The sequence below is a fragment of the Tasmannia lanceolata genome, unplaced genomic scaffold (assembly GCF_043159265.1).
Source record: "Tasmannia lanceolata isolate RefF3 unplaced genomic scaffold, GAP_Taslan_0.1 ptg000018l, whole genome shotgun sequence".
Lineage (NCBI taxonomy): Eukaryota > Viridiplantae > Streptophyta > Magnoliopsida > Canellales > Winteraceae > Tasmannia > Tasmannia lanceolata.
This window is the reverse complement of record NW_027518695.1, coordinates 34,785,675-34,809,016: the sequence shown is the minus strand read 5'-3', so window position 1 is coordinate 34,809,016 and position 23,342 is coordinate 34,785,675. Positions and strand designations below refer to the sequence as shown.

Genomic DNA, 23,342 nt, shown 5'->3' with positions numbered 1-23,342 from the left:
TTACCGTATGCATAAGTGTTCAGTTTTACCTACGAATTACTATATAAACTGTACGTAAAAATTATATCCGGACGGAGGAATTAACGCCCGTAGGGTAATGGTGTATTTCCCTACGGACACAACTAGAATGGGTAGGGAAAGCCTAGTTTTGTTGTAGTGCAAAGAACATACATACAAATTAGAGACTTACGGCATCAAGACGACGGTGGTGGAGGCTTACGTAATGAAGACGACGGCGACCAATGATGCACTATATATTGCCCTCCGACAACCCTAGAAAACTAGGGTTCTTGTTCACATGAACAGTGTAGCGGTACTGTTCATGTGGTACTATTCATGTGTTACTGTAGCGGTACTATTCAAGCGGTACTGTAGCATAATACTGTTCATGGTGTACTGTAGCGATACTATTCATGTGGTATTGTTCATGTGAACGATTAACCTTTTTTTAAAGTTCGGAATAAAAGAAAGAGAATGCTAGAGAAAAGAAAAGGTACATGAGAACTTAAGAACCCTAGGGCGCTAGGGCGCTGATAACATGATGATGGAGAAAAGTTGAGAGAGAGAGAGAGAGATCAGGCCATCTCACCAATATGATTTATATATAGGTTACACTTCCCTAGGGTTATACATAGTGAAATGAAATGACCAGTATACCCTCAGACCGATAACTCATCTAATAGCTATAAAAGATGAAGGTAAATTGCATGTTTGATGTTTGTCTGAAGTTGTCAAAAAGACCACTAGATTTCTTCCTTTTTAACATGACTGTAGAATCTGTGGCTATGGAATTCCTCTCAACCAAGATTTTTAAAAGGCTATATATCAGTCAGTAAGCACCTGAACCAGTCCCCATAGTTTGTACACAAAAGGGAAGTGATTTAGTGACCTGTATCATAGAGTTAGTACTTCCATATTTGTATCAGAAATTCCCTGTTGAGCAGTCCTTACGCATGCAAATTTCAAGTGCTGAAACAAAATTTTCAAAGCTGCCAAATAAATTCCCTGGGTTTGTGTATTACACTGGGAAGAGTCCGAAAGTAGTTTTCTGTGAGAGTCTACTGAGTCATATTAGAAGGCTTTAAAGGCAGATCCTTCTTACAAACCAGCTGTCGAACACCTAACAATTGTCTTGACAGATCTAGCTTGAAGCTAGCTGGAATCACTTAGGAAGGAATGCACAAATATTATGAAGCTCTAAAAATCGATATCCAATATGCTTCCTCTCATGATAACCTTTGGGTGGTTTACTCTGAGTTGATGCAATATATTTTGGCTCTTAGTTGCTGTGAAAGGGCTGCACTGCAGAGGCTTATGTATGCTGAAGCATGTTGCAACATGCTTGTGTGTGTATACAAAGGCCCCATCATAGATAGGGTGCGTACAAAATATCAGCTTCATTGGATCATCCTAACCCATCCAAAAGTGGAGGGCAAAATGGATAGACACTTTTTGCCCACAAATCTGCCTATTTTTCCTTCCACTTTTGAAGGGGTTAGAATGATCCAATAGAGCTGATTTTTGGTACACACCCTATCTATGATGGGGCCTTGCAAATGAATGGTTTGGATCATCCAAACAAAGTGGGCGCCGTATGTTTTGTGAGGACCACCTCATACAAGCTTATGTGAGGTTAACCTCAGGAACTCTATTATCTCTCTCTCTCTCTCTCTCTATATATATATATATATATATATATATATATATATATATATATATATATATATATATATATATATAGAGAGAGAGAGAGAGAGAGAGAGAAAGAGAGAGAGAGAATAGAGTTCCTAAGGTGTCACCTCATATAGCTTATATGAGGTGGCGCTTAAAAACAAAAGGGGCCCACTTTGTTTGGATGATCAAAAGCATTCATTTGATAGGCCCTTACATAGATAGGGTGTGCTCAAAAAATCAACTTCATAGGATCATCCTAACCCTTCCATTTGTGGAGGTTGAAATGGATGGGTATAAACCTCCATAAATATGCCCATTTTTTACCTCCATAAATGGAAGGGTTAGGATGATCCTATGGACCTGATTTTTTGTAGGCACGATATCCATCTAAGGGCCTTTCAAATGAGTGGTTTGGATTACCCCAAACAAAGTAGGCCCCTTATGTTTTTAAGTGCCACCTCATATAAGCTGCCCCTTATGTTTTTAAGTGCCACCTCATATAAGCTATATGAGGTGACACCTTAGGAACTCTATTCTCATATATATATATATATATATATATATATATATAGGGAAATGATTTCAACACAAACATGTTTTGATACCCGACTCTCATGTTTCTTGTCTTTTATGTTTAAAGAGCCGCAAAAGGGTTTTTATGGTCCCCAAAAAGTACTTACTCACAATGAAATGCTAAAAGTCAAGATACATGAGCGTCTTGTATCAAAACATAGTTGTGTTGAAATCATTTCCCTGTATATATATATATATATATATATATATATATATAACCGTGGAGACTTGGTGCTTGCTATGAGAGATGTTTAATTGTGTCTCCAAACTTTGAGGTAGGTACCTCCATAAATGGAAGGGTTAGGATGATCCTATGGACCTGATTTTTTGTAGGCACGATATCCATCTAAGGGCCTTTCAAATGAGTGGTTTGGATTACCCCAAACAAAGTAGGCCCCTTATGTTTTTAAGCGCCACCTCATATAAGCTATATGAGGTGACACCTTAGGAACTCTATTCTTATATATATATATATATATATATATATATATATATATATATATATATATATATATATATATATATATATAGAGGAAAGTGAAGCTACACCGCCGGTGTAGCTAACTTAGCTACACCGCCGGCTTAAAATACAATGGGCCCACATTGTTTTGGTGATCCAAACCATTCATTTGATTGGCCCTCACATAGATAGGGTGTCCACCAAAAATCAGCTCCATAGGATCATCCCAACCCTTCAAACTGTGGAGACAAAAATGGACAAATTTGTGAAGGTTTTTACACGTTCATTTTTGCCTCCACAAATCGTAGGGTTGGGATGATCCTATGGAGCTGATTTTTGGTGGACACCCTATCTATGTGAGGGCCAATCAAATGATTTCTTTGGATCACCAAAACAATGTGGGCCCATTGTATTTTAAGCCGGCGGTGTAGCTAAGTTAACTACACCGGCGGTGTAGCTTCACTTTCCTCATATATATATATATATATATATATATATATATATATATATATATAGGGAAATGATTTCAACACAAACATGTTTTGATACCCGACTCTCATGTTTCTTGTCTTTTATGTTTAAAGAGCCGCAAAAGGGTTTTTATGGTCCCCAAAAAGTACTTACTCACAATGAAATGCTAAAAGTCAAGATACATGAGCGTCTTGTATCAAAACATAGTTGTGTTGAAATCATTTCCCTGTATATATATATATATATATATATATATATATATATAACCGTGGAGACTTGGTGCTTGCTATGAGAGATGTTTAATTGTGTCTCCAAACTTTGAGGTAGGCAGGAATAAAATGGTCATAACTTTGGCAGACTTGGGAACAAATGTAAAACTGGAGGGAGACATCAGCCAAGGTGTGGCATAGTACAAAAGGGAATTGTATTACAACTGGCACTATGCCAATGCACTGTATAAGCTTGCAGTTGCATACAGTGAACTGTTGAAGTTTGAAATGCCAGTTGTTTTCTATGAACTTGCATTACAGTTTAATCCCAATTGTTTGGAGGTGTTTCACAATCTAGGCGTTATATACTAAGACAGAGACAATCTTGACAAATCTATTGAGTGTTATCAGATGGCTTTAACTATCAAGCCAAGCTTCTAACATTCGCTAAACAATCTTGTAGTTTTGCAAATTCTTGATTAAGAGAGAAGAAAATTTCCTCAGGGGTAGTGGTCTTGTGGAGGTTTCAGTTGGGAAGAAATTCAAGGAAAATTGAAGAGTTTTTGGTTGAGGTAAAATAGATGCTGCAGTAAGGATGATTGGGAAAGCTGTTGTTGCAAATCCCACTTAAGTGTTCTTTACAGAGGTGCAAGCAATATTTCTATGTCCATTGAAGCATATGAGAAAGACCTTCAGATGGATCCTCGTGCAATGCAGAGCCTCATTGGTGGCATTTACAGCTGAGATCTTGTCTGCAATCAGTTCAGGGGACATACCTGCTGGCTTCTTTTCTAAGGGTTCTTCCTACCTGTTGCCTTCTGATGGGGTATGAAAAACAACAACTAATGAGTTGTCGACACGTGGCCCCGGAAGGGCCCACCAAGAAATCGACACCTGCCCAGGGGTAATCCGGTAATTACTTGAGAGTAGGTAAACCTAAACCCACAGAAGGGCCGACACCTGTCCTGGGGTAGGTAATTCAACCACCCCAGGCCTCCCTCTATAAAAGGCCTCTCAAGGCTCAAAGTAAGGGGTAATGAATTCTAAGATACCACTCTTAAATTTTTGGCTCTGCACTCCTGCTCATACTGACTTGAGTGTTGAAAGGCCCGTCCGGAGCAACGACTCCGGGTTGGTCTTCTGACCTCGTGCGGTCTTGTGCAGGACTCAGTTCCTTTACTTCAGCTCCTCAGGTCCTCCAGCTCAGCTCTTACGTCACTGCCATATCTGTTACCGATTTTAGGCCTAACAGTTTGGCGCCATCCGTGAGACCCGAACTAAAAGCTGTTCGAATCCCCTATACAAAATGGCAGGGCGGAAGAGTACTCGGGTACCGACTGCACGAACTACCCGAGCTGTAGTACCTCGCGGGTTCGAAGTGACCGAATCGCCTCGCATGTAGTAGCTCCCTCTGCAACAGCAGAGCAGAGCCCGGCTCATTCAGAACACCTCAATCCCACTCCCACTCCGGATCAAGTGCAAGCTCTCTTCCAACAGATGACTGCTCTTGTCGATCAATACCAACATCTGATCCAAGCGCCTCCCCAGCATCCCCCAGAGGCCCCACGACCTGTACAGGAAAGGTCGAGTGCCCACAGGGGAGAGCCAGCGCGCCCTAGTGGAAACCGGACCCACCACTCCACAAGGCGAGTCCATCATTCCAGAACCAGGCAGGCCCATACAGAGCCTCGCCACCGCCAGAGGTCACGATCTCGCTCCGCGCAGAAGCATCAAGCTAAGGAAGACCGAGCGCCGCGGGAAAAATCCCCGCATCATCGAAGGAGTCCTGAAAGTCACTCCGGCTCTACCGCGAGCCCCTCAGTAGAGAAACATAAGTCGTTGGGCCGAGCAGACCGGAGGGCTGACCCAATGTTACGGAGGATAGAAGAGATAGACCACCGTATAGAAGAGATGGCAAAGGATCAAGGCCGGCCCGCTGTGAAGACGTACTCAAGGAAACCTTCGTTCACCGATAATGTTATGAACGCGCCAGACCCAAAGGGTTCAAAATGGCGACGGTTCCGCATTATGACGGAACCACCGACCCTGTGGACCACCTGGAGACGTTCAGGACTATGATGCTCCTCCACGGTGCCTCTGATGGATTCCTCTGGAAGGCATTCCCGGCCACACTGACCGGTGCAGCCCGGGACTGGTACTCGAGGATCAAGCCGAACTCCATTAGCAACTTTGAGGACTTTGGGGACGACCTAGTCCGCCATTTTATGAGCAGCCGGAGGCCGAAGAAAACAACAACATCCCTGATGGCTTTGCGGCAGGAGGATAATGAACCTCTAAAAACATTCGTGAGCCGCTTCAACAGGGAGGCCCTCCAGGTGCCAAACTTGGACCCCTCAGCCGCAGTAAATGAGCTCCTAGCAGGCGCGAAGTCTAATGATTTCCGGCGATCAATAGCTCTCCAGAACCCGCACTCACTGGCAGATCTGATGGCTGGAGCCGAGGAGTACCTGGCCGTGGAGGAAACTCTGGCAGCCTTAGATTCAAACTGGAGGAGGACCTCTGAAGAAAATAACCCTACCAAGCTGCGTAGGGATGATAAAGCCCCGAGAAGAGAAAGATCCCCGCAGAGGAGGGAAGAGAATTATACCCCCCTCAACACCTCCAGGAGAAGCATACTGGCCGCAATCGAGGGAGAAGAATTCGTAAGATAGCCAACCAGGATGATCTCAAAAGGAAACAAGAGAGACAAGTTGAAGTATTGTAGGTTCCATAGAGACCACGGGCACAACACAGATGAATGCTGGCAACTCAAGGAAGAAATCGAGCTGCTGATTAATCGGGGGTACCTGAAAAGGTATGTTAAAAGTAATGGCGACGGAAGAGAGCGCAAGGGGAGAAGCCCTCATGGCCAAAGCCCTCAACGACCCCCACCGTTTCCTGTGCGGAACCAATCTCCCCCGTCGTCCAGTCCATAGTCAGAGATACACCGATCCCAGCCCAAGGGGGTCATCAACACAATTATGGGCAGACCAGCCGCCGGGGGTACATCATCTGCTGCTCGAAAAGCCTACGCACGCAGAGTCAACGCCGTGCACACGTGCAGCAAGAAGATGAGGACAGAGAACGAGATCTCCTTCTCAGACGCGAACCTCGACAACTCGATACTCCCCCATGATGACGCCCTGGTCATAACCATGCTAGTCGCGAACTAAGAAGTGAAGAAGATCCTCGTTGACAACGGGAGTTCGGTCGACATTCTCTACTACCATGCATTCGAGTGAACTCCCAGTCTTCGTCGGGGAACCGCCCTGTTAAGCTTTCACAATGGTCAACTTCCTCGTAGTGAGGGCAACTTCGGTCTATACCGCTATCTTGGGACGTCGAGGCCAGAACCTCATCCGTGCAGTCGCCTCAGCGTATCACCAGAAAATGAAGTTGATAACGCCAAACGGCGTGGGAGAAGTCAGAGGAGATCAACCACAGTCTAGGGAGTGCTATGCCATGGCACTCAAAGGCAAAAATGCATCAGAATCATTGCCGATTGAGCTACTTGATATGAGAGACGAAGCCCAGGTGACTGAACCCGTCGAAGACCTCAGAAAATACTATCAATAGACTGCCGCCCGACACAAAAGCGGATGCCATTATAATTACGCTTGTGTGGATAATGAAAAAAGGCTACTGCTTCTTTGCAAAGTTCCGAGTTCCTCAAATCATGCCGCTGCTTGGTTCACCCCGGCTCGTCTCCACAAAGACTGGAAGTGCACTCCTGGTCGGGAACGGGCCCGCACAGAAAAATCAAACCATCTCAGAAACCCAGTTCACTAAAACTTGGGTACTCGCTGCTTGGTTCGCCCCGGCTCGTCTCCACAAAGACTGGAAGCGTACTCTTGGTCGGGAACGGGCCCACGCAGAAAAACCAAACCATCTCAGAAACCCAATTCACTAAAACTTGGGTACTTGCTGCTTGGTTCGCCCCGGCTCGTCTCCACAAAGATCGGGAGCGCACTCCTAGTCGGGAACGAGCCCGCACAGAAAAACCAAACCATCTCAGAAACCCAGTTCACTAAAACTTGGGTACTTGCTGCTTGGTTCCCCCTGACTCTTCTCCACAAAGACAGGGAGCGCACTCCTGGTCGGGAACGGGCCCGCGCAGAAAAACCAAACCATCTCAGAAACCCAGTTCACTAAAACTTGGGTACTGCTGCTTGATTCGCCTCGGGTTGTCTCCACAAAGACCGGGAGCGCACTCCTGGTTGGGAACGGACTCGCGCAGAAAAACCAAACCATCTCAGAAACGCAGTTCACTAAAACTTGGGTACTCGTTGCTTGGTTCCCCCCTGCTCGTCTTCACAAAGACCAGGAGCGCACTCCTGGTCGGGAACGGGCCCACGCAGAAAAACAAAACCGTCTCAAAAACCCAGTTCACTGAAACTTGGGTACTCGCTGCTTGGTTCGCCTCGGCTCGTCTTCACAAAGACCGGCAGCGCACTCCTGGTCAGGAATAAGACCGGACAGAAAAACCAAACCTGCTCAGAAACCCAGGTCGCCTAAATTTGGGTACTCGCTACTTGGTTAACCCCGGCTCGTCTCCACAAAGATCGGAAGCGCACTTCTAGTCAGGAACGGGCCCGGGCAGAAAACCAAACCCTTCCAAAAACCCAAGTTCAATAAAACTTGGTCATCCGAAGCCGTTCAGAGCATACATGGCCGGACATGATATTTCACTTCAAAATCTTGGTCGACCTAAGCCGTTCAGAACATCTCCAGCCAGACTGGATATCACGCGTGGGTAAAACTTAACCTGAAGAAGGGTAAGTTGTAGCTCATCTGTTTTTCAGCCGACCTGAGATGGACGACCTGAAATGGCTGACCTGGATCAGTTTCTAGTTCATCCGTTCCTCAAGCCGACCAGGATATAGCGCAATGCGCTACAGGACAAAATTCTGGTCATCTCAAGCCGACCAGGATATAGCACGATGCGCTACATGATGAAATTCTGGTCATCTCAAGCCGACCAGGATATAGTGCAATGCGCTACAGGACAAAACTCTCCTCATCTGAAGCCGACCAGGACTTGGCGTGATTCGCTACAAGACAAAATTAAATTTTGTCTCTTAGCAGATTGCGCTATATTCTGGTCATCTCAAGCCGACCAGGACTGGGCATGATTCGCTACAGGACAAAATTTTGGTCATCTCAAGCCGACCAGGATATAGCGCGGTGCGCTACAGGACAAAATTCTGGTCATCTCAAGCCGACCAGGATATAACGCAATGCGCTACAGGACAAAACTCTGGTCATCTGAAGGTGATAAGGACTCGACGTGATTCGCTACAGGACAAAATTCTGGTCATCTCAAGCCGACCAGGATATAGCGCAATGCGCTACAGGACAAAAATCTGGTCATCTCAAGCCGAAGAGGATATAGCTTGATTCGCTAAAAGACAAAATTCTGGTCATCTCAAGCCGACAGATTTCACTCCAAGTTTCTACCCATCCCAGGCCGCCGAGAAGGCTTAGCCGGACAGATTTCACTCAAGTTTTGCCCTTCCCAGGCCGCCCAGAAGGCTTGGTCGGACAGATTTTACTCCAAGTTTCTGCCCATCCCAGGCCGCCCAGAAGGCTTGGCCGGACATATTTCACTCCAAGTTTCCACCCCTCCCAGGCCGCTTAGAAGGCTTAGCCGGACAAATTTGACTCCAAGTTTCTTCCCATTTCAGGTCGCCCAGAAGGCTTGGCCGGTCAGATTTCACTCCAAGTTTATGCCCGTCCCGGGCGGCCCAGAAGGCTTAGCCGGACAGATTTCACTCCAAGTTTCTGCCTGTACCAGGCCGCCCAGAAGGCTTAGCCGGACAGATTGCAGGATAGATTTCACTCCAAGTTTCTGCCCATCCCAAGCCGCCCAGAAGGCTTGGCCGGACAGATTTCACTCCAAGTTTCTGCCCGTCCCAGGCCGCCCAGAAGGCTTAGCCGGACAGATTTCACTCCAAGTTTCTGCCCGTTCCAGGCCGCCTAGATGGTTTGGCCGGACAGATTTCACTCCAAGTTTCTGCCCATCCCAGGCCGCTCAGATGGCTTGCCCGGACAGATCCTTTCGCTTCATTTTTCCGGCCGCTCCAGAGCACGGTCTCATACTTCCCCAAATCATCACAATGACTTGGAGAACTGGGGGGCAACTGATGGGGTATGAAAAACAACAACTAATGAGTTGTCGACACGTGGCCCCGGAAGGGCCCACCACGAAATCGACACCTGCCCTGGGGTAATCCGGTAATTACCTGAGAGTAGGTAAACCTAAACCCACAGACGGGCCAACACCTATCCTGGGGTAGGTAATTCAACCACCCCAGGCCTCCCTCTATAAAAGTCCTCTCAAGGCTCAAAGTAAGGGGTAATGAATTCTAAGCTACTACTCTTAAATTTTTGGCTCTGCACTCCTGCTCATACTGACTTGAGTGTCGAAGGGCCCGTCCGGAGCAACGACTCCGGGTTGGTCTTCTGACCTCGTGCGCTCTTGTGCAGGACTTAGTTCCTTTACTTCAGCTCCTCAGGTCCTCCAGCTCAGCTCTTACGTCACTGCCGTATCTGTTACCGATTGTAGGCCTAACACCATCCTTGCAGAAGGTTGAACATTGCAGGAATCATTTAGAGCCTGAGCACTCTATGCTTGCTTTCCGTCTGTAATCGAAGTCTAGGTTCCCTATGTCTAATTCAATCCTCCTATACATGCTGGAATGTTCGTTCAGTCTGTTGTCCATGGTGTTCATCTCTCGGTTGTTAGCTCATGATGTTGGTTCATTCCAACTGTTATACCACAATAGAACAGCAACTCAAGTTGAAGGTGATTCTCTGTAAAAGGTCTATTGATTGATAGGTGGCTGTTCTATGAACGTATCTAGGAGATTATTGTAGTGTTGAAAATTGCTTGTGCTTGTGCTCAGACCAATGCTGAAAGAAGGCCCTCAATGTGACTTGTGTTTTATGCTTAAACATGTTAACCGGTGTGGTTGATCGGATATTCAGTGCCGGAGCCTCCAATCCCAGCTACAGGTCAGTCCCTTTTGATTCCATGTGGTGTGAACAGTCGTGCAGGACTGGTGTCCCGTGACCATTTTCGATTTCCGTCGTTAGAGATCTTGCGTATGGAGGGTATGGGCAACGACATCATCACTTGATACATTTGCATCTATTGTGGAAAGTAATCGGTGTTTGCATCTGGGGACCAAATGGTGGGGCTGGATCCACTAGGAATTCCTTAGGTCACTTGCTCAGATCCCTTGGCATTTCAGCGTCTCAGATGTTGGATCCTGTTTCCGCACTACAGAACAATCAGCATTAGAAAATTGTACCTATACAAAGGCTATCCTTTACAAGTGTTGAGCAAGAAAGAGATGAATGGGGTGCAGGTTGTCTTGAGCAAGAAAGAGATGAGTAGGGTGTAGGTCTTACTAGGGAAACCAGCTGAGTATTCTGTATCAAAACAAGGATGGGCAACCCAATTTTTGTTCCACTAGATCTACTGAAACAATTTCACCAATGTGGTCTGAAGCTAGAGCTGTAACTAGAGCCACTACTGTGGAATTATGACAGCCAGGAGTGTGCTCAAGATACTGATCATGCTGATCTTAGGAATAAAGTTTAAAATGGTAATAATCATTCTCTTGGACATACCATTTAAAAAAAAATTATTCTATTGGGCAACAATAAGTGGTCTCAATTTGAAGCTGTACTTCATTCCCTAATGTAAAAAGGTCTGAGCTTTGGGACAAGCTTTTTTTAAGGGGAGGAGTTTGATTTGGACGTTGGCCCCTCTAGATAGCCCCGTATTGAAGATAAGGCAAGCAAAAGATGGAGCCTATGTAGTGGCTACGTGTAGATCAACGATGGAGATTTGGGGTGGTTGTGGACCCAAAATATTGTGCATGTGCACGTGGTTATGTGGTGTAGGTGATGTTTGTGTGTACAAGTGTATCTATGGCCATAAGTGCATATGTGATGTGTAGAGGTTTATTTGTAATAAGTGGAAAGATGAGTGTCTCTGTACCGTGGTTTCAAATTTCAGTTTCGGAATGCCTTCTGGTCGTCACCGAAACTGAAATTTTTGTGGAAATTTCGAAATTTCGGTTAATATCCGACGACATCAATTCAACAGCTATTTTAACTTGTAGTTTATTTTGACCAAAATTTTCAAAATTTTTACTGAAATTTCCTAAATTTCGGGATAATTATTAATAATTATCAAAAATCGAGATTTTTTTGTGAAATCCCTTAAAATTTCGATAAAATTTCTGGATAAACGTAATTTCGAAATTTGATTTCGGCCGAAATAAACTACCGTTTCGGGTATAATTGATTTTGGTTTCATTATCGACCGAAATTTCGGTCGAAATTTAAAATCATGCTCCGTAGTCTGTACCGAGGTTTTCATATAAAGGCTGGGATTTTCTATAAATAGTGGCGACGAGGTAGAGATTAGTTAGTTTTTGTTCATTTGAAAGAAATGTAATTTTTGAGAGTGAGGAGGTTTCTTGGAGACAATTCCCAGGGAAAAGAAGAGCAGTTCGCCAATGTTGGATCCTCGGCCCTTGAGATGGCGTGCTCCGAGTAAGCCTCATTGGACAGATCAGTACCGTTGTACCGAATCCGTGCCTGAATGTGTTGCACACGAGGGTTTTATACTTCTCTCTGGTTCTTTGAGATTTATCTATAATTCATTCCTCTTATCTTGTGTTTTCTTTCGATTCTTTTAGATTTATCCAATTTCTTTTTTGTGTTCGTATGTTAGTTGGTAGATTTCATCTTCATTTGAGTTTGGAAATTGAATAAAGATCTTATATCTGAATTTTTAGAGAAATCAGCCCTAATTCTATAAAAAAACAACCTAGTTTCTTAAATTTCTGCACAATTTCATGAGCAATTTGAGATCTGTTCTTCAAGTTATGATTTAGATTAGATCTGCATTTCTATATGTTGATTCCACCGCCTAGTCTAGATCACCAAGGTAGCTTCCTTACTTTCAGCCACTTGTTATAATGAAGTGCAGCTTGATTGGCGGGGGGAGCAGAGCCCTCAGCTGGTTGCTGGGTCTTGTGGAGCCTTAGTTCGGCAGTTCCTCATTTTTTCTAAGGGTTCGGTGGCGTCTGCTGTCCTGCTTATGCATTGAGATGGAGTCACCTCCTCCGTGGGCTGCGGATTTTCTATGTTCGTTGTTATTCAGTTACAGCAGGGGTTGTTTCTGGGCGGTGAAGATTCCTACCCGGATTGAACTGTGGATGTTATTTAGTTGCAGCTTTCGATGCCTCCGGGTATCTTCTCTCCATATGGGCTGTAATGTTTCATTTTGTTCCTTGGGTTAGAGATCTGCGGCAGCTTGCTAGTGAGGGGTTGTGGTTGTGGCTGCAGAAGAGGTGGTTCCCACGTTGTTGTCCATGAAGTGGGTGGTTCCCAGTTGTATCTGAGGCTGGGCGGCAAGTCCTTCTCATGGTTTGGTTCAATTCAAATCATCTTGCTGTCTGCCCCAGGGCCATTTTTTCCAGGTTAAAAAAATGTGAGAAATGACCCAAATGCAATTTTGAAGCGTGAAACAAGAACTTAAGGAGAGGCTTCAGAAAAGTTCTAACGATGGGTGCATCAACCATCTGTTGACATGTAATAGTACATATTCATCTTCTGTTGTGGTCACTGATTCCATCCATAACAATACAACTATTGAAAAATCCTACATTCCAAGCCTTGTATTCCCTCACTTATACATAACGTCAAGATTGTAGCTTCATTGTAAATGCCTGAAGTTTCATATATATATATATATATATATATATATATATATATATATATATATATATATATATATATACATATGAGGAAAGTGAAGCTACACCGCCGGTGTAGCTAACTTAGCTACACCGCCGGCTTAAAATACAATGGGCCCACATTGTTTTGGTGATCCAAACCATTCATTTGATTGGCCCTCACATAGATAGGGTGTCCACCAAAAATCAGCTCCATAGGATCATCCCAACCCTTCAAACTGTGGAGGCAAAAATGGACAAATTTTTGAAGGTTTTTACACGTTCATTTTTGCCTCCACAAATCGTAGGGTTGGGATGATCCTATGGAGCTGATTTTTGGTGGACACCCTATCTATGTGAGGGCCAATCAAATGAATTCTTTGGATCACCAAAACAATGTGGGTCCATTGTATTTTAAGCCGGCGGTGTAGCTTCACTTTCCTCTATATATATATATATATATATATGAGAAAAGTATGAGAAAACGGTTTCTACACATTAGTAATGTCTGTCACACCTTTTAACAGCAGCCCTTAGATGTTAACAAATCTCAACCATACGTTTAAAAAACAAAAATGAGGGCATCGAGCAACAAAGCTCAAAACGAAAAAACCCCAAAAATCTCGTCTCCTCGTCTCTTTCTCTGAAACCCTAGCCTCAAAATCCTCACTGGTTTTGGTGAAATCCTCGTCTCTCACCCTTGTTTCGCCCTCATCTCCTCGCCTCTCCTTCTCGGGTTTCCACCTCCCTCCCCAGGTAAGGGTTTCTCCACTGCTTTCCTCTTTTTCCTTTTTGTTGTACGCTTTTTTAGCTTCATTACTGTGTCAAAGCTGATTTTTGGAGACATAAAAACAAGATTCTTTATCTTCCTGGGTTTCGGATCCGTAGAACATAAAAACTGGTTTTTATAACACCTAAAAATGGTTAGGGTTTGTTAGCTTCATTACTGTTTTTTGTTGGAAAAGGCTGAAAAACAAGGAAAGAAAAACTCCATTGAAAATATGAATTTTTTTCCTTGTTTTTTAGCCACTTCTCACCCTCTACCCATTCGTTGCCTCGCAAATCTCTCCTCCCATCTGCCCTAACCCTTTCTCTCCACCCCTCAAACTAATTTATCATAAAAAATAAAAAATCGTGTGTAGATTTTGTGGGATAAAAAAAATCTGTCATGGCTTCATCTACTTGTAAAAATGCCGGCTTCATCTACTTGTAAAAATGCCTGACAAAAAATCTGTGTCGAATAGACATAATAGAAGCTCTGTTATAGGGGTATGGGGTATGGGGTTTTAAGCAAAGTAAATTACTTCCTTACAGGCAATGAAACCAGCAAAGATTTTTCCATCTACTGTTTGGAGTTGTGGGTCTATGGGGTTTTTTAAGCGAAGAATCGCTTTACTTTGTCTGAACTGATATTGTTCACAAATGATATGAGTTGATGGATTTTATTTTCAGTTGAGAACAATATGAGTTTATAGATTTTGTTCTGAACTGATATTGATATTGTCATCAACTGATATTGTTCTCAAACTGATATTGTTCTCAACTGATTTTTTTCAATCAATATTGTTCTCCACTGATATTGTTTATAAATGATTTTTGGGTTGTGATGTTGGTTTTTTAATGTGTTTTTCTCTATTTTATGGAGATTTGGTTAGGGTTTCACAACTGTATTATACTGATGATTGGTTTATTTTGAGGTGTATTATGGACCCTATATCTCTGTCTAAAACTTTTAACCCAATCTATGATACTCTGTGGTAATAGGAGTTGTAGATGAACCAATGCTTTCTATAAGTAGCTACTATATAGACTTCTTAGTTTTTGGTTTCTTATGATGGTGGTTTTTGGTGTGAGATTCATCTTTACGGTTTCTATTTACTTACTTATCTCATCAATTTGCAATTTTCTAAATTTTGAAGTTACATGTTTATCTCGATCTAATGTTTTTTGGTTTTGTATGGTCGATCACTTGCATCTTCAGGTTTTTTGATCCTCCTTTAGAGTATATGGATCTGTTGGGGCTGTCTATTGTGGAGGTTGATGAAAATAGATTAATTATGGCTGATGATACATTGTCGCAAGCCGATAGGTTATGTGTTGGTGAGGGAAATAGATTAGAGAAGGGTGATGAAGAGGAACCGCTAGGTTGGGTTGATAATGACGAGGGCGGTACTGGTACCTCAGAAACTAATAAGGATGATGCGGCGAGTGTTTTAGCTAGCAAACCTTTTGAAGACTCTTTCATTCTTCTCACCTCACTTAGTGCTACATTCATAAAAAAAACAACAAGGAAAAAACCCACAACACCCATAACTTTAATCCACTCAGTTGCATTCTCGACCACTTTAACGGCTTCACGTCCCTATTGCACCAACACCTTCAATTCAGCAACCTCATTATCCAACCTTTCCAACACTTTAATGGCTTCACGTCCCTGTTGCACCAACACCTTCAATTCGGCAACCTCGCTCTCCAACCTTTGCAGACGTTGATTTGCAATCATGTTGTCCCTCCTCAAACGAAATTCATTGTCGTCAACATCATCTTGACACCAACGGAAATACTCACACTTCTTGATGCCAAGTTCCTGTGTGATGTATGAGCTTTAGGAATTTGAAATTTGGTCAAGAAATAAAATCACACGTATTGAAATGTATTGAATTTTTACTTACAACGAATCCACATGTGTAGTAGGGTCGTCCTCAGTTTCCATTCTTATTTGACTTAGTTATTCTGATACAGGCTTTCTTTTGACACTTACAATTCACTCTCAATAGATGACGCCATCGATTAATCTTAACTATCTGTACAAAAAATTCAGGGATTTCATCATAAGTAAAAGAATTGGTTACGTATATATAAAGAAAAATTCAGGGAATCAAGGATGACGTATTAAGCAATAGCAAATCAGAAGACATGTATGCATCATCATGAGGAGTGACACATGAGGAGAGACACTGCCATTGTTTCATTGTAACACCAATTTTGAACAATGCATCATCATGAGGAGAGACACAACCAATCCAAGTGAAAGCCCTTTCAATTTCTTGATTAATGACAGCAGCCAAACTTAATTATAAGATTTTTGAACCAATTAAAAACCACCCACTCTCGATAATGTTGTTTAACAAGGTAGAATCGTTGCCAGAATTCTTTTAACCCAGCCAAACAATTAGGAACTTAGAGCCATTTACCTTGGGTTATATCAATTTATGACAGTTTAGTTTTGATTTACCCTTAGGAGCTATCTCTTCACTGTTTAATGAAGGATTCCACTCTATATACTTCTCAATTTGGGGCTTTGCTTAGGTACCCAAAAAACCAAGTTTTAAGTGTGCAAATGAAAAGCATGAAAATCCAAATCCGAGACAGTGGAAAACAAGGAAACCTGATTTTTTGCATGCTTAAAAACCAGGTTTTTTTAGGCTTAAAACATGTCCTCAAAACCGGGTTTCTTTAGGCCCGATTCTCCCTCTTTTATCATAAAAAAATGGAAATAGAAAGAAAGGGGTGGAGAGAAAGGGTTAGGGCAGATGGGAGGAGAGATTTGGGAGGGCATGAATGGGTAGAGGGTGAGAAGTGGCTAAAAAACAAGGAAAAAAAATTCATATTTTCAATGGAGTTTTTCTTTCCTTGTTTTTCAGCCTTTTCCAACAAAAAACAGTAATGAAGCTAACAAACCCTAACCATTTTTAGGTGTTATAAAAACCAGTTTTTATGTTCTACGGATCCGAAACCCAGGAAGATGAAGAATCCTGTTTTTATGTCTCCAAAAACCAGCTTTGACACAGTAATGAAGCTAAAAAAGCGTACAACAAAAAGGAAAAAGAGGAAAGAGGTGGAGAAACCCTTACCTGGGGAGGGAGGTGGAAACCCGAGAAGGAGAGGCGAGGAGATGAGGGCGAAACGAGGGCGAGAGGCGAGGATTTCACCAAAACCAGTGAGGATTTTGAGGCTAGGGTTTCAAAGAAAGAGACGAGGAGACGAGATATTTTTTCCGTTTTGAGCTTTGTTGTTCGATGCCCTCATTTTTGTTTTTTAAACGTATGGTTGAGATATGTTAACATCTAAGGGCTGCTGTTAAAAGGTGCGACAGACGTTACTAATGTGTAGAGAACTCTCTAAACACGTGTAGAAACCGTTTTCTCATATATATATATATGAGAAAAGGGTTGCTGCTCTCGAGCGCAGCTAGGCTTATCTGCGCTCTGGCACAGAAACAGGGGGGTGGGGACATTGGGGGGGTGGGGGTTGATCCTAAGCATTCATTTGGAAGGCCCCATCATGAATGGGGGGCCTACCAAAAATCAGCTCCATTGGATCACCAATGGGTGTCCATTTGTGGGGCAAAAAATGGACAGATACTGTTTGTCCACAAATCTGTCCATTTTTGGCCCCACAAATGGACACCCTAAGGTGATCCAATGGAGCTAATTTTTGATGGACACCAACCCATGAAAGGGCCCATCAAATGAATGCTTTGGATCCCACCCAAAATGTGGCCCCACGCTGTTTCTGTGCTCAAGCACAGCAAATGCATGCTCTCTCTCTCTCTCTCTCTCTCTCTATATATATATATATATATATATATATATATATATATATATATATATATATATATATTTCTTATTATAAACATCTTGACTCGTGAAGGTTAACATAGAAATAATACCCTGCAATGACATTCAGGGATAAAAGAGTAAAAAAGATCAAGCAACAACAAATGAAAATGATTATCTAGTAGTATGACGCTTAACAGATAGTCGAGGATGATGAGAAGACAATTTCATAGTTTCTGCTTGTTCCATTAATTATTGTATTATTTCCTTTGCCATCCCATGTTCTTCCTTTCAATTTCCTCCATTAGCATATCATGAGTGCTGTGCAAAAAATCAGCAATCTCCTTCATGTCGATTTTGCGAATAATACATTATAATCATTTCCATTTTTTCTAGGGTCTATAAATTCATTAGTGATTAAACCTCCATCTAAAATTTGCCTTCCTTTCACGATCGCTGATATGGGGATATTAGAAGGCCCATTACTTTGGTCGCTAGCCAAAACTTTAGAAATAATTTTGTACATGCTGTGAGTCTAGTTGGCCTAAAGTCATTAATTTCCTATGCTCCTTTCTTTAGATTTAGATTGATGAATGCCAAATTTGCACCTTTGCCAATCTTTGCATAAAATTCGACAAATACCGCAAATAAGTCCTCTTTAACCTTTTCTCAGAAGGTGCGATATAAGGCCATAGGAAAACCATCCAGGCCCGATGCTTTATCCATCTCCATACAAAAAATAAATTTTTTTTTATCTCTTTCTCAAATGCTCTTTCCAACCATTCCTCCTTGCTAGATGGTAAGGTAGCAAAGGAGAATCCCCTCACCTTGGGTCGCCACTATTGTTCTCTTGTTTAAAATCTTTTGGAGTAGTCAGATATAACTTAACTATTTCAATTTCCTCTCTTCTATTAGTCTCCCATGATGTTCAATAGGATTGATGCCATTGATCCTTCATCTTGCACATTCCATTCTATGAATGAATGAGTTATTTTTGTCTCTTTCTTTAAGCCATAGGGCCCTGGATTGATACCTCCAACTTATTTCCTCCCTTGAGATATCATCCCATTCTTTCAGTAATTTACCTCATTCCAATTGGAGGCAATTATCGATGGAACTCAGCTCCTCTACTTTATCTCCTCTTTTCGCTTTAGCGTTATCAGTTTGGGCACCTATTGATAAATCAAAAACTCTTTCGTCCTTCTTCTTCCTCCTCCTATATCACTTGTCACTTCTTCCATTGCCACCACAGGAGCCTCATCATTGAACTCTCATGTGGTGCGATTTTTACACTTACAAAACCAAGTATAACTGGTTATGAAACTATGTTATCAATATGACTACAACCTCATGCTAGATCCATTTGCTAGTTGACCATCATGTTTTCAAAGCATCTAGTGTAAGATCAAAATCATGTAGTTCTGCCCAGGTCCGATACCGTACAGGTCCCTAAGAGAAACATAACCCACATCTATCTTGAAATCAAGTTCGCTTCTGGTCTGTCTTGCCAATTGTACATTCACAATAGTTTAACTTGAGCTCCATTTTCTGATCCTACGCAGGACAGGCCCTTATAAAGACAACGCCAATGGAACCCATTGCAGCTGTCTGGGGGGGGGGGGGGGGGGGGCTCTATTGGGTGCTTGTAGGACACATGGAAATGTCAAATTGGGTGGGAAAGTTGGGAAGCTCTTACTCGAATTGAAGCCGCGGAATGGTGGTCTGTCTAGCCAACTGTACAATCACCATAGTTTAACTCGATCTCCATTTTCTGATCCTTTGCAACCATTTCAAAGTGATTGTTCCCCTTCAAAAATATAGTATTAAGTATCTCTCCAAGTTTGCAGCTCTTAGAGGTGGTGGAAGACGTCAGTTTCCAACATGGCATGTCTGATGGCTATTGTCATCCCAAAATGGCATGTCACTTTGGCTATCTGAACTCGGCACCCAAATCCGTGGATCCTCTACCACTAATGAGCTAGAAAAAAAAGAATTATCACTAAAGGAACAACTTTTTGTTTTCTCTATTGTTTCTCATTCATTTAAAGAGAACATAAAGGCAAGTTTAATTTGAAATTCTCGCTGTTATTTTTGTTGTTTAGTTCTTTCAGTAATGAGATCTAAAAAGTCAAAGATAATGATCTTGTAGCTTCTCTGGTTCACAGTAGAGGCAGTGAGAGAAGAAGTAGCTTTGGGTTTTTTGACATGATTTATCTTTTAATAAATAGCATCTTTCGAGGCAGAAGCTCCTAAGAAGTTTTAGACCTTTTGGGTCTACATATACTTTTTCTGACTGAAATTGTACAATTTTATTGTGTTGTGGCAGCAACCTAAGTAGTCTAGATCTAAGATCAGCCATTTTGTTGTTCTTTTTCTTTTGCTTTTGCTTTTTCTATCTATATGACACTCCTTTTTCCTTCTGTATTGCAACAGATTTGCGGACCGTGTACTGGCAACAGAGAAGGAGAAGATGTGGTGCTGTGAAATTGAATACAAGATTCCAGTGCAGTCATATCAAACTTTTATCTATGGTGGGATATTCATAGCTGGATTCTTTGTATATTTTCTTCTTAGTTTCTTTTCATCCCCTGTGCTCTGATATTATGATTTACCAAAGAGTTCATCTTTGGAACAACTTCTTATCAGTTAGTCCGTAGCACATCCATATATAATGAGAAAACTCATATTCCAGTTTAGCTGTGTCATTAAGCAGTTTGCTTTAGCTGAATATGATGCAAATTGGCCATGTAATTCATCATACTTTGGTATTGTTAAGGAAGAAATGCCATTTACTCTGTTGCTTCGTAAGAGCCACCTAGTAAACCACCTAATACTTGTTTACTTGGGGGTGTCAAATCAGATTTGGGGGGCTCAGCTGACTCGGCCCATATCAGGTTGAAAAATGTACTACTCTGATAGGTGCACCAGAATTTTTTTGGACCCGGACTTGAGTACTGGTAATGTCCTGTGCATGAAAATGTGGTCTTGGTGCTGCCAGGGGTGTAAGCAATGGAGGGATTGAACCTCTATGATAGCAATCCGGCTCAACCCAGTAATGATAAAGAGGAGATTCAGAAGCATAACAGGACAGAAAGGGTTAAACAACAACCAAGATGGATGAAGGATTATGTTTCTAATTAGCTTAAGGATCAAAGAATAATTAGAAGTAGTTAATAGCGTAATTAGTAGTAAGCAAAGAGAGAATACGTTAGTTAAGAAAGGAATCAATCAGTGTCAGTAGATTGTAACCAACTGAAAGTGACATCTTGCCTTATAAGAAGAGTCACCCTCATTGGCTAAGAATAAGAATAATCTAGAACAATTTCTTCCCTGCATCTCTTTCTTTTCTTCTCTTCATCTTCCTCTGTTTCTTTCTCTGTGAAACCCTAGCTGAGCAGATCTGAAATCTCTCAGATCTGTAACATTGGCGCTTTCATTGAGCCTTCCTTCCATATTTCCATGGCTGATAAAACTCGTGCCCAAGCTAAGATTGACGAGCAATTCAAGCATTATCAACAACAACTCAATGAGTTACGTCAGGTCCAATCCCAACAACACAACGAGCTCGTTGCCATGATCAAGCAATTACAGACTCATCCACCAACAACTTATTTTCAACGCACAACCGTTGAAGATAATTCTACCAGTAGTTCGGAAGAAGGAGCTCTAGCTATCTCTCCAAACCTCAGCAAATTCATCCAATTAGATGTTCCCAAATTTGATGGCACTGATCCCATCGGTTGGTCCTTTAAAATTGAACAATTCTTCAATTACTATAGCATTCCGGGGGATCAGAGGTTACTGATCTGTTCCTTCAATCTTGAAGGCCCTGCTCTGTCATGGTTTCAATGCGCTAAAGCCAATCGATTACTCAATTCATGGCGAGGATTCCTTGAGGCCATCAAATTGCGTTTTGGGCCATCTCTTTATACAGACTTCTGTGGATGATTACCAAGCTCGTTTTGAAGAACTCTCAAATCAGGTCAGTGGTCTTCCTGAGACATTTCTCATTAATTTTTTCATTTCTGGTCTTAAGCCTGACATTAAAAGGGAATTAACGGTTTTGCAACCTAATTCTCTACCACAAGCAATGTCCTTGGCTAAGATCTGTGAACAGAAATATGATGACATGAGACGATCTTGGAAACCTGCTTGGCCTCAACCCGCTAATACTAGCCCTGGTTTGTTACCCACACCTCCAAATCCTCCATTCAAATCCATAGCTGCCCCTCCATTACACCAAAATCCAGTAAGAACAAGGCAATTAACACCTGCGGAAATGAAGCTTAAACGTGAAAAAGGCCTTTGTTATTTTTGTGATGAAAAAAGTATACGGTGGGAAATGAGTGTCAAAAACGATTATACCATCTCACAACTGTAGATGATGAATCCGGTAATCTTTCTGAGGAAGACAGCATTGATATTCCAGATTCCATTGGCATTGAGACCATGAGAGAGAACTCTGCTGAAATCAGCTTTCATGCCCTGGTTGGACAAATAAATCCCAGCACAATTCGAGTTACAAGGATCAATAGCCGGCATTCTTTACATGTCTTAATTGACAGTGGATCCACCCACAATTTTGTGAAAGAAGGAATTGTCAAAACCTTGAATTGGCCTATTCTACCTACCCCACCATTCAAAGTTGTAATTGGCAATGGTGATACCCTTCTCTGTGACCGAAAATGCACTAACATTAAGCTGACCCTTCAATCTCATGATTTTACTTTTGATCTATTCATTCTTCCCATCAAAGGTGCTGATCTTGTGCTAGGAGTCCAATGACTGGCTGAACTAGGCCCAGTTTTAACGAATTATAAAGAGTCTACCTTGGAATTTTACAGGAAAAACAACCCAATCAAATTAGTTGGTGAACCTGAACTCAACCCCTATCCCCTGAAGGCAGCACACTTTAAGAGTTTAACTCGAGCCAACTTCGTTGCAACTTGTTATCAGTTGATTTGCACTAACAGCTCTTCCCCCTCTTCTCCCATCCAAGAAAGTCATTCTTCTGAAATTCCACTTGATCTTCCACTTCCTATTACTGACCTTTTACATCGTTTTACCCATGTTTTTCAATTACCATCTGCCTTACCTCCTCATCAAGCCATAGACCACCAAATTCATTTACTCCCTGGTTCTTCCCCTGTCAATGTCAAACCTTATAGATACCCCCATTTTCACAAAACCGAAATTGAAAGATTAGTCCAAGAAATGTTACACAATGGTGTAATTGTCCAAAGCCAAAGTCCCTTTTCATCCCCTGTTTTGTTGGTAAAAATAAAGGACAATACCTGGCGCTTCTGTGTGGATTGTAGGGCCTTGAATGTGATCACCATTAAGGATCGATTCTCTATCCCGACAATCAATGAACTCATGGATGAATTACCTGGCGCTTCCATTTTTTCCAAGCTGGATTTACGGTCAGGCTACCACCAAATCCGAATGAACGAGGCTGATTGTGCTAAGACAACATTCAGAACAAATGAAGGGCACTACGAGTTTTTGGTCATGCCTTTTGGCTTAACCAATGCTCCTTCCACATTCCAAAGCATCATGAATAATATCTTCAAACCTTTTCTCAGACAATTTGTTATCATCTTCTTCGATGACATTCTTGTTTACAGTAACTCCCATGCTC

General features: G+C 42.2%; 1 protein-coding gene, 1 long non-coding RNA gene and 1 pseudogene across 2 annotated transcripts; all 3 read left to right on the top strand.

Moving 5' to 3' along the window:
• The first annotated feature begins 298 nt into the window (after positions 1 to 298).
• LOC143850309 (uncharacterized) lies at positions 299 to 5,466 on the top strand (annotated as a pseudogene).
• LOC143850308 (uncharacterized) lies at positions 5,463 to 6,059 on the top strand. The gene has a single exon (XM_077359566.1). The coding sequence runs from the start codon at positions 5,463 to 5,465 to the stop codon at positions 6,057 to 6,059; it is 597 nt and encodes a 198-aa protein (XP_077215681.1).
• Positions 6,060 to 11,728: 5,669 nt separating this feature from the next.
• LOC143851295 (uncharacterized) lies at positions 11,729 to 20,397 on the top strand. Its single transcript, XR_013236281.1, has 2 exons — positions 11,729 to 12,021; positions 20,135 to 20,397. It is a non-coding gene; the product is annotated as an uncharacterized LOC143851295 (long non-coding RNA).
• The last annotated feature ends 2,945 nt before the right edge of the window (positions 20,398 to 23,342 follow it).

Bases quoted from the DNA above. Each gene is read 5' to 3' on its own strand.
- LOC143850308 (XM_077359566.1), top strand. From the start codon at position 5,463: ATGATGCTCCTCCACGGTGCCTCTGATGGATTCCTCTGGAAGGCATTC.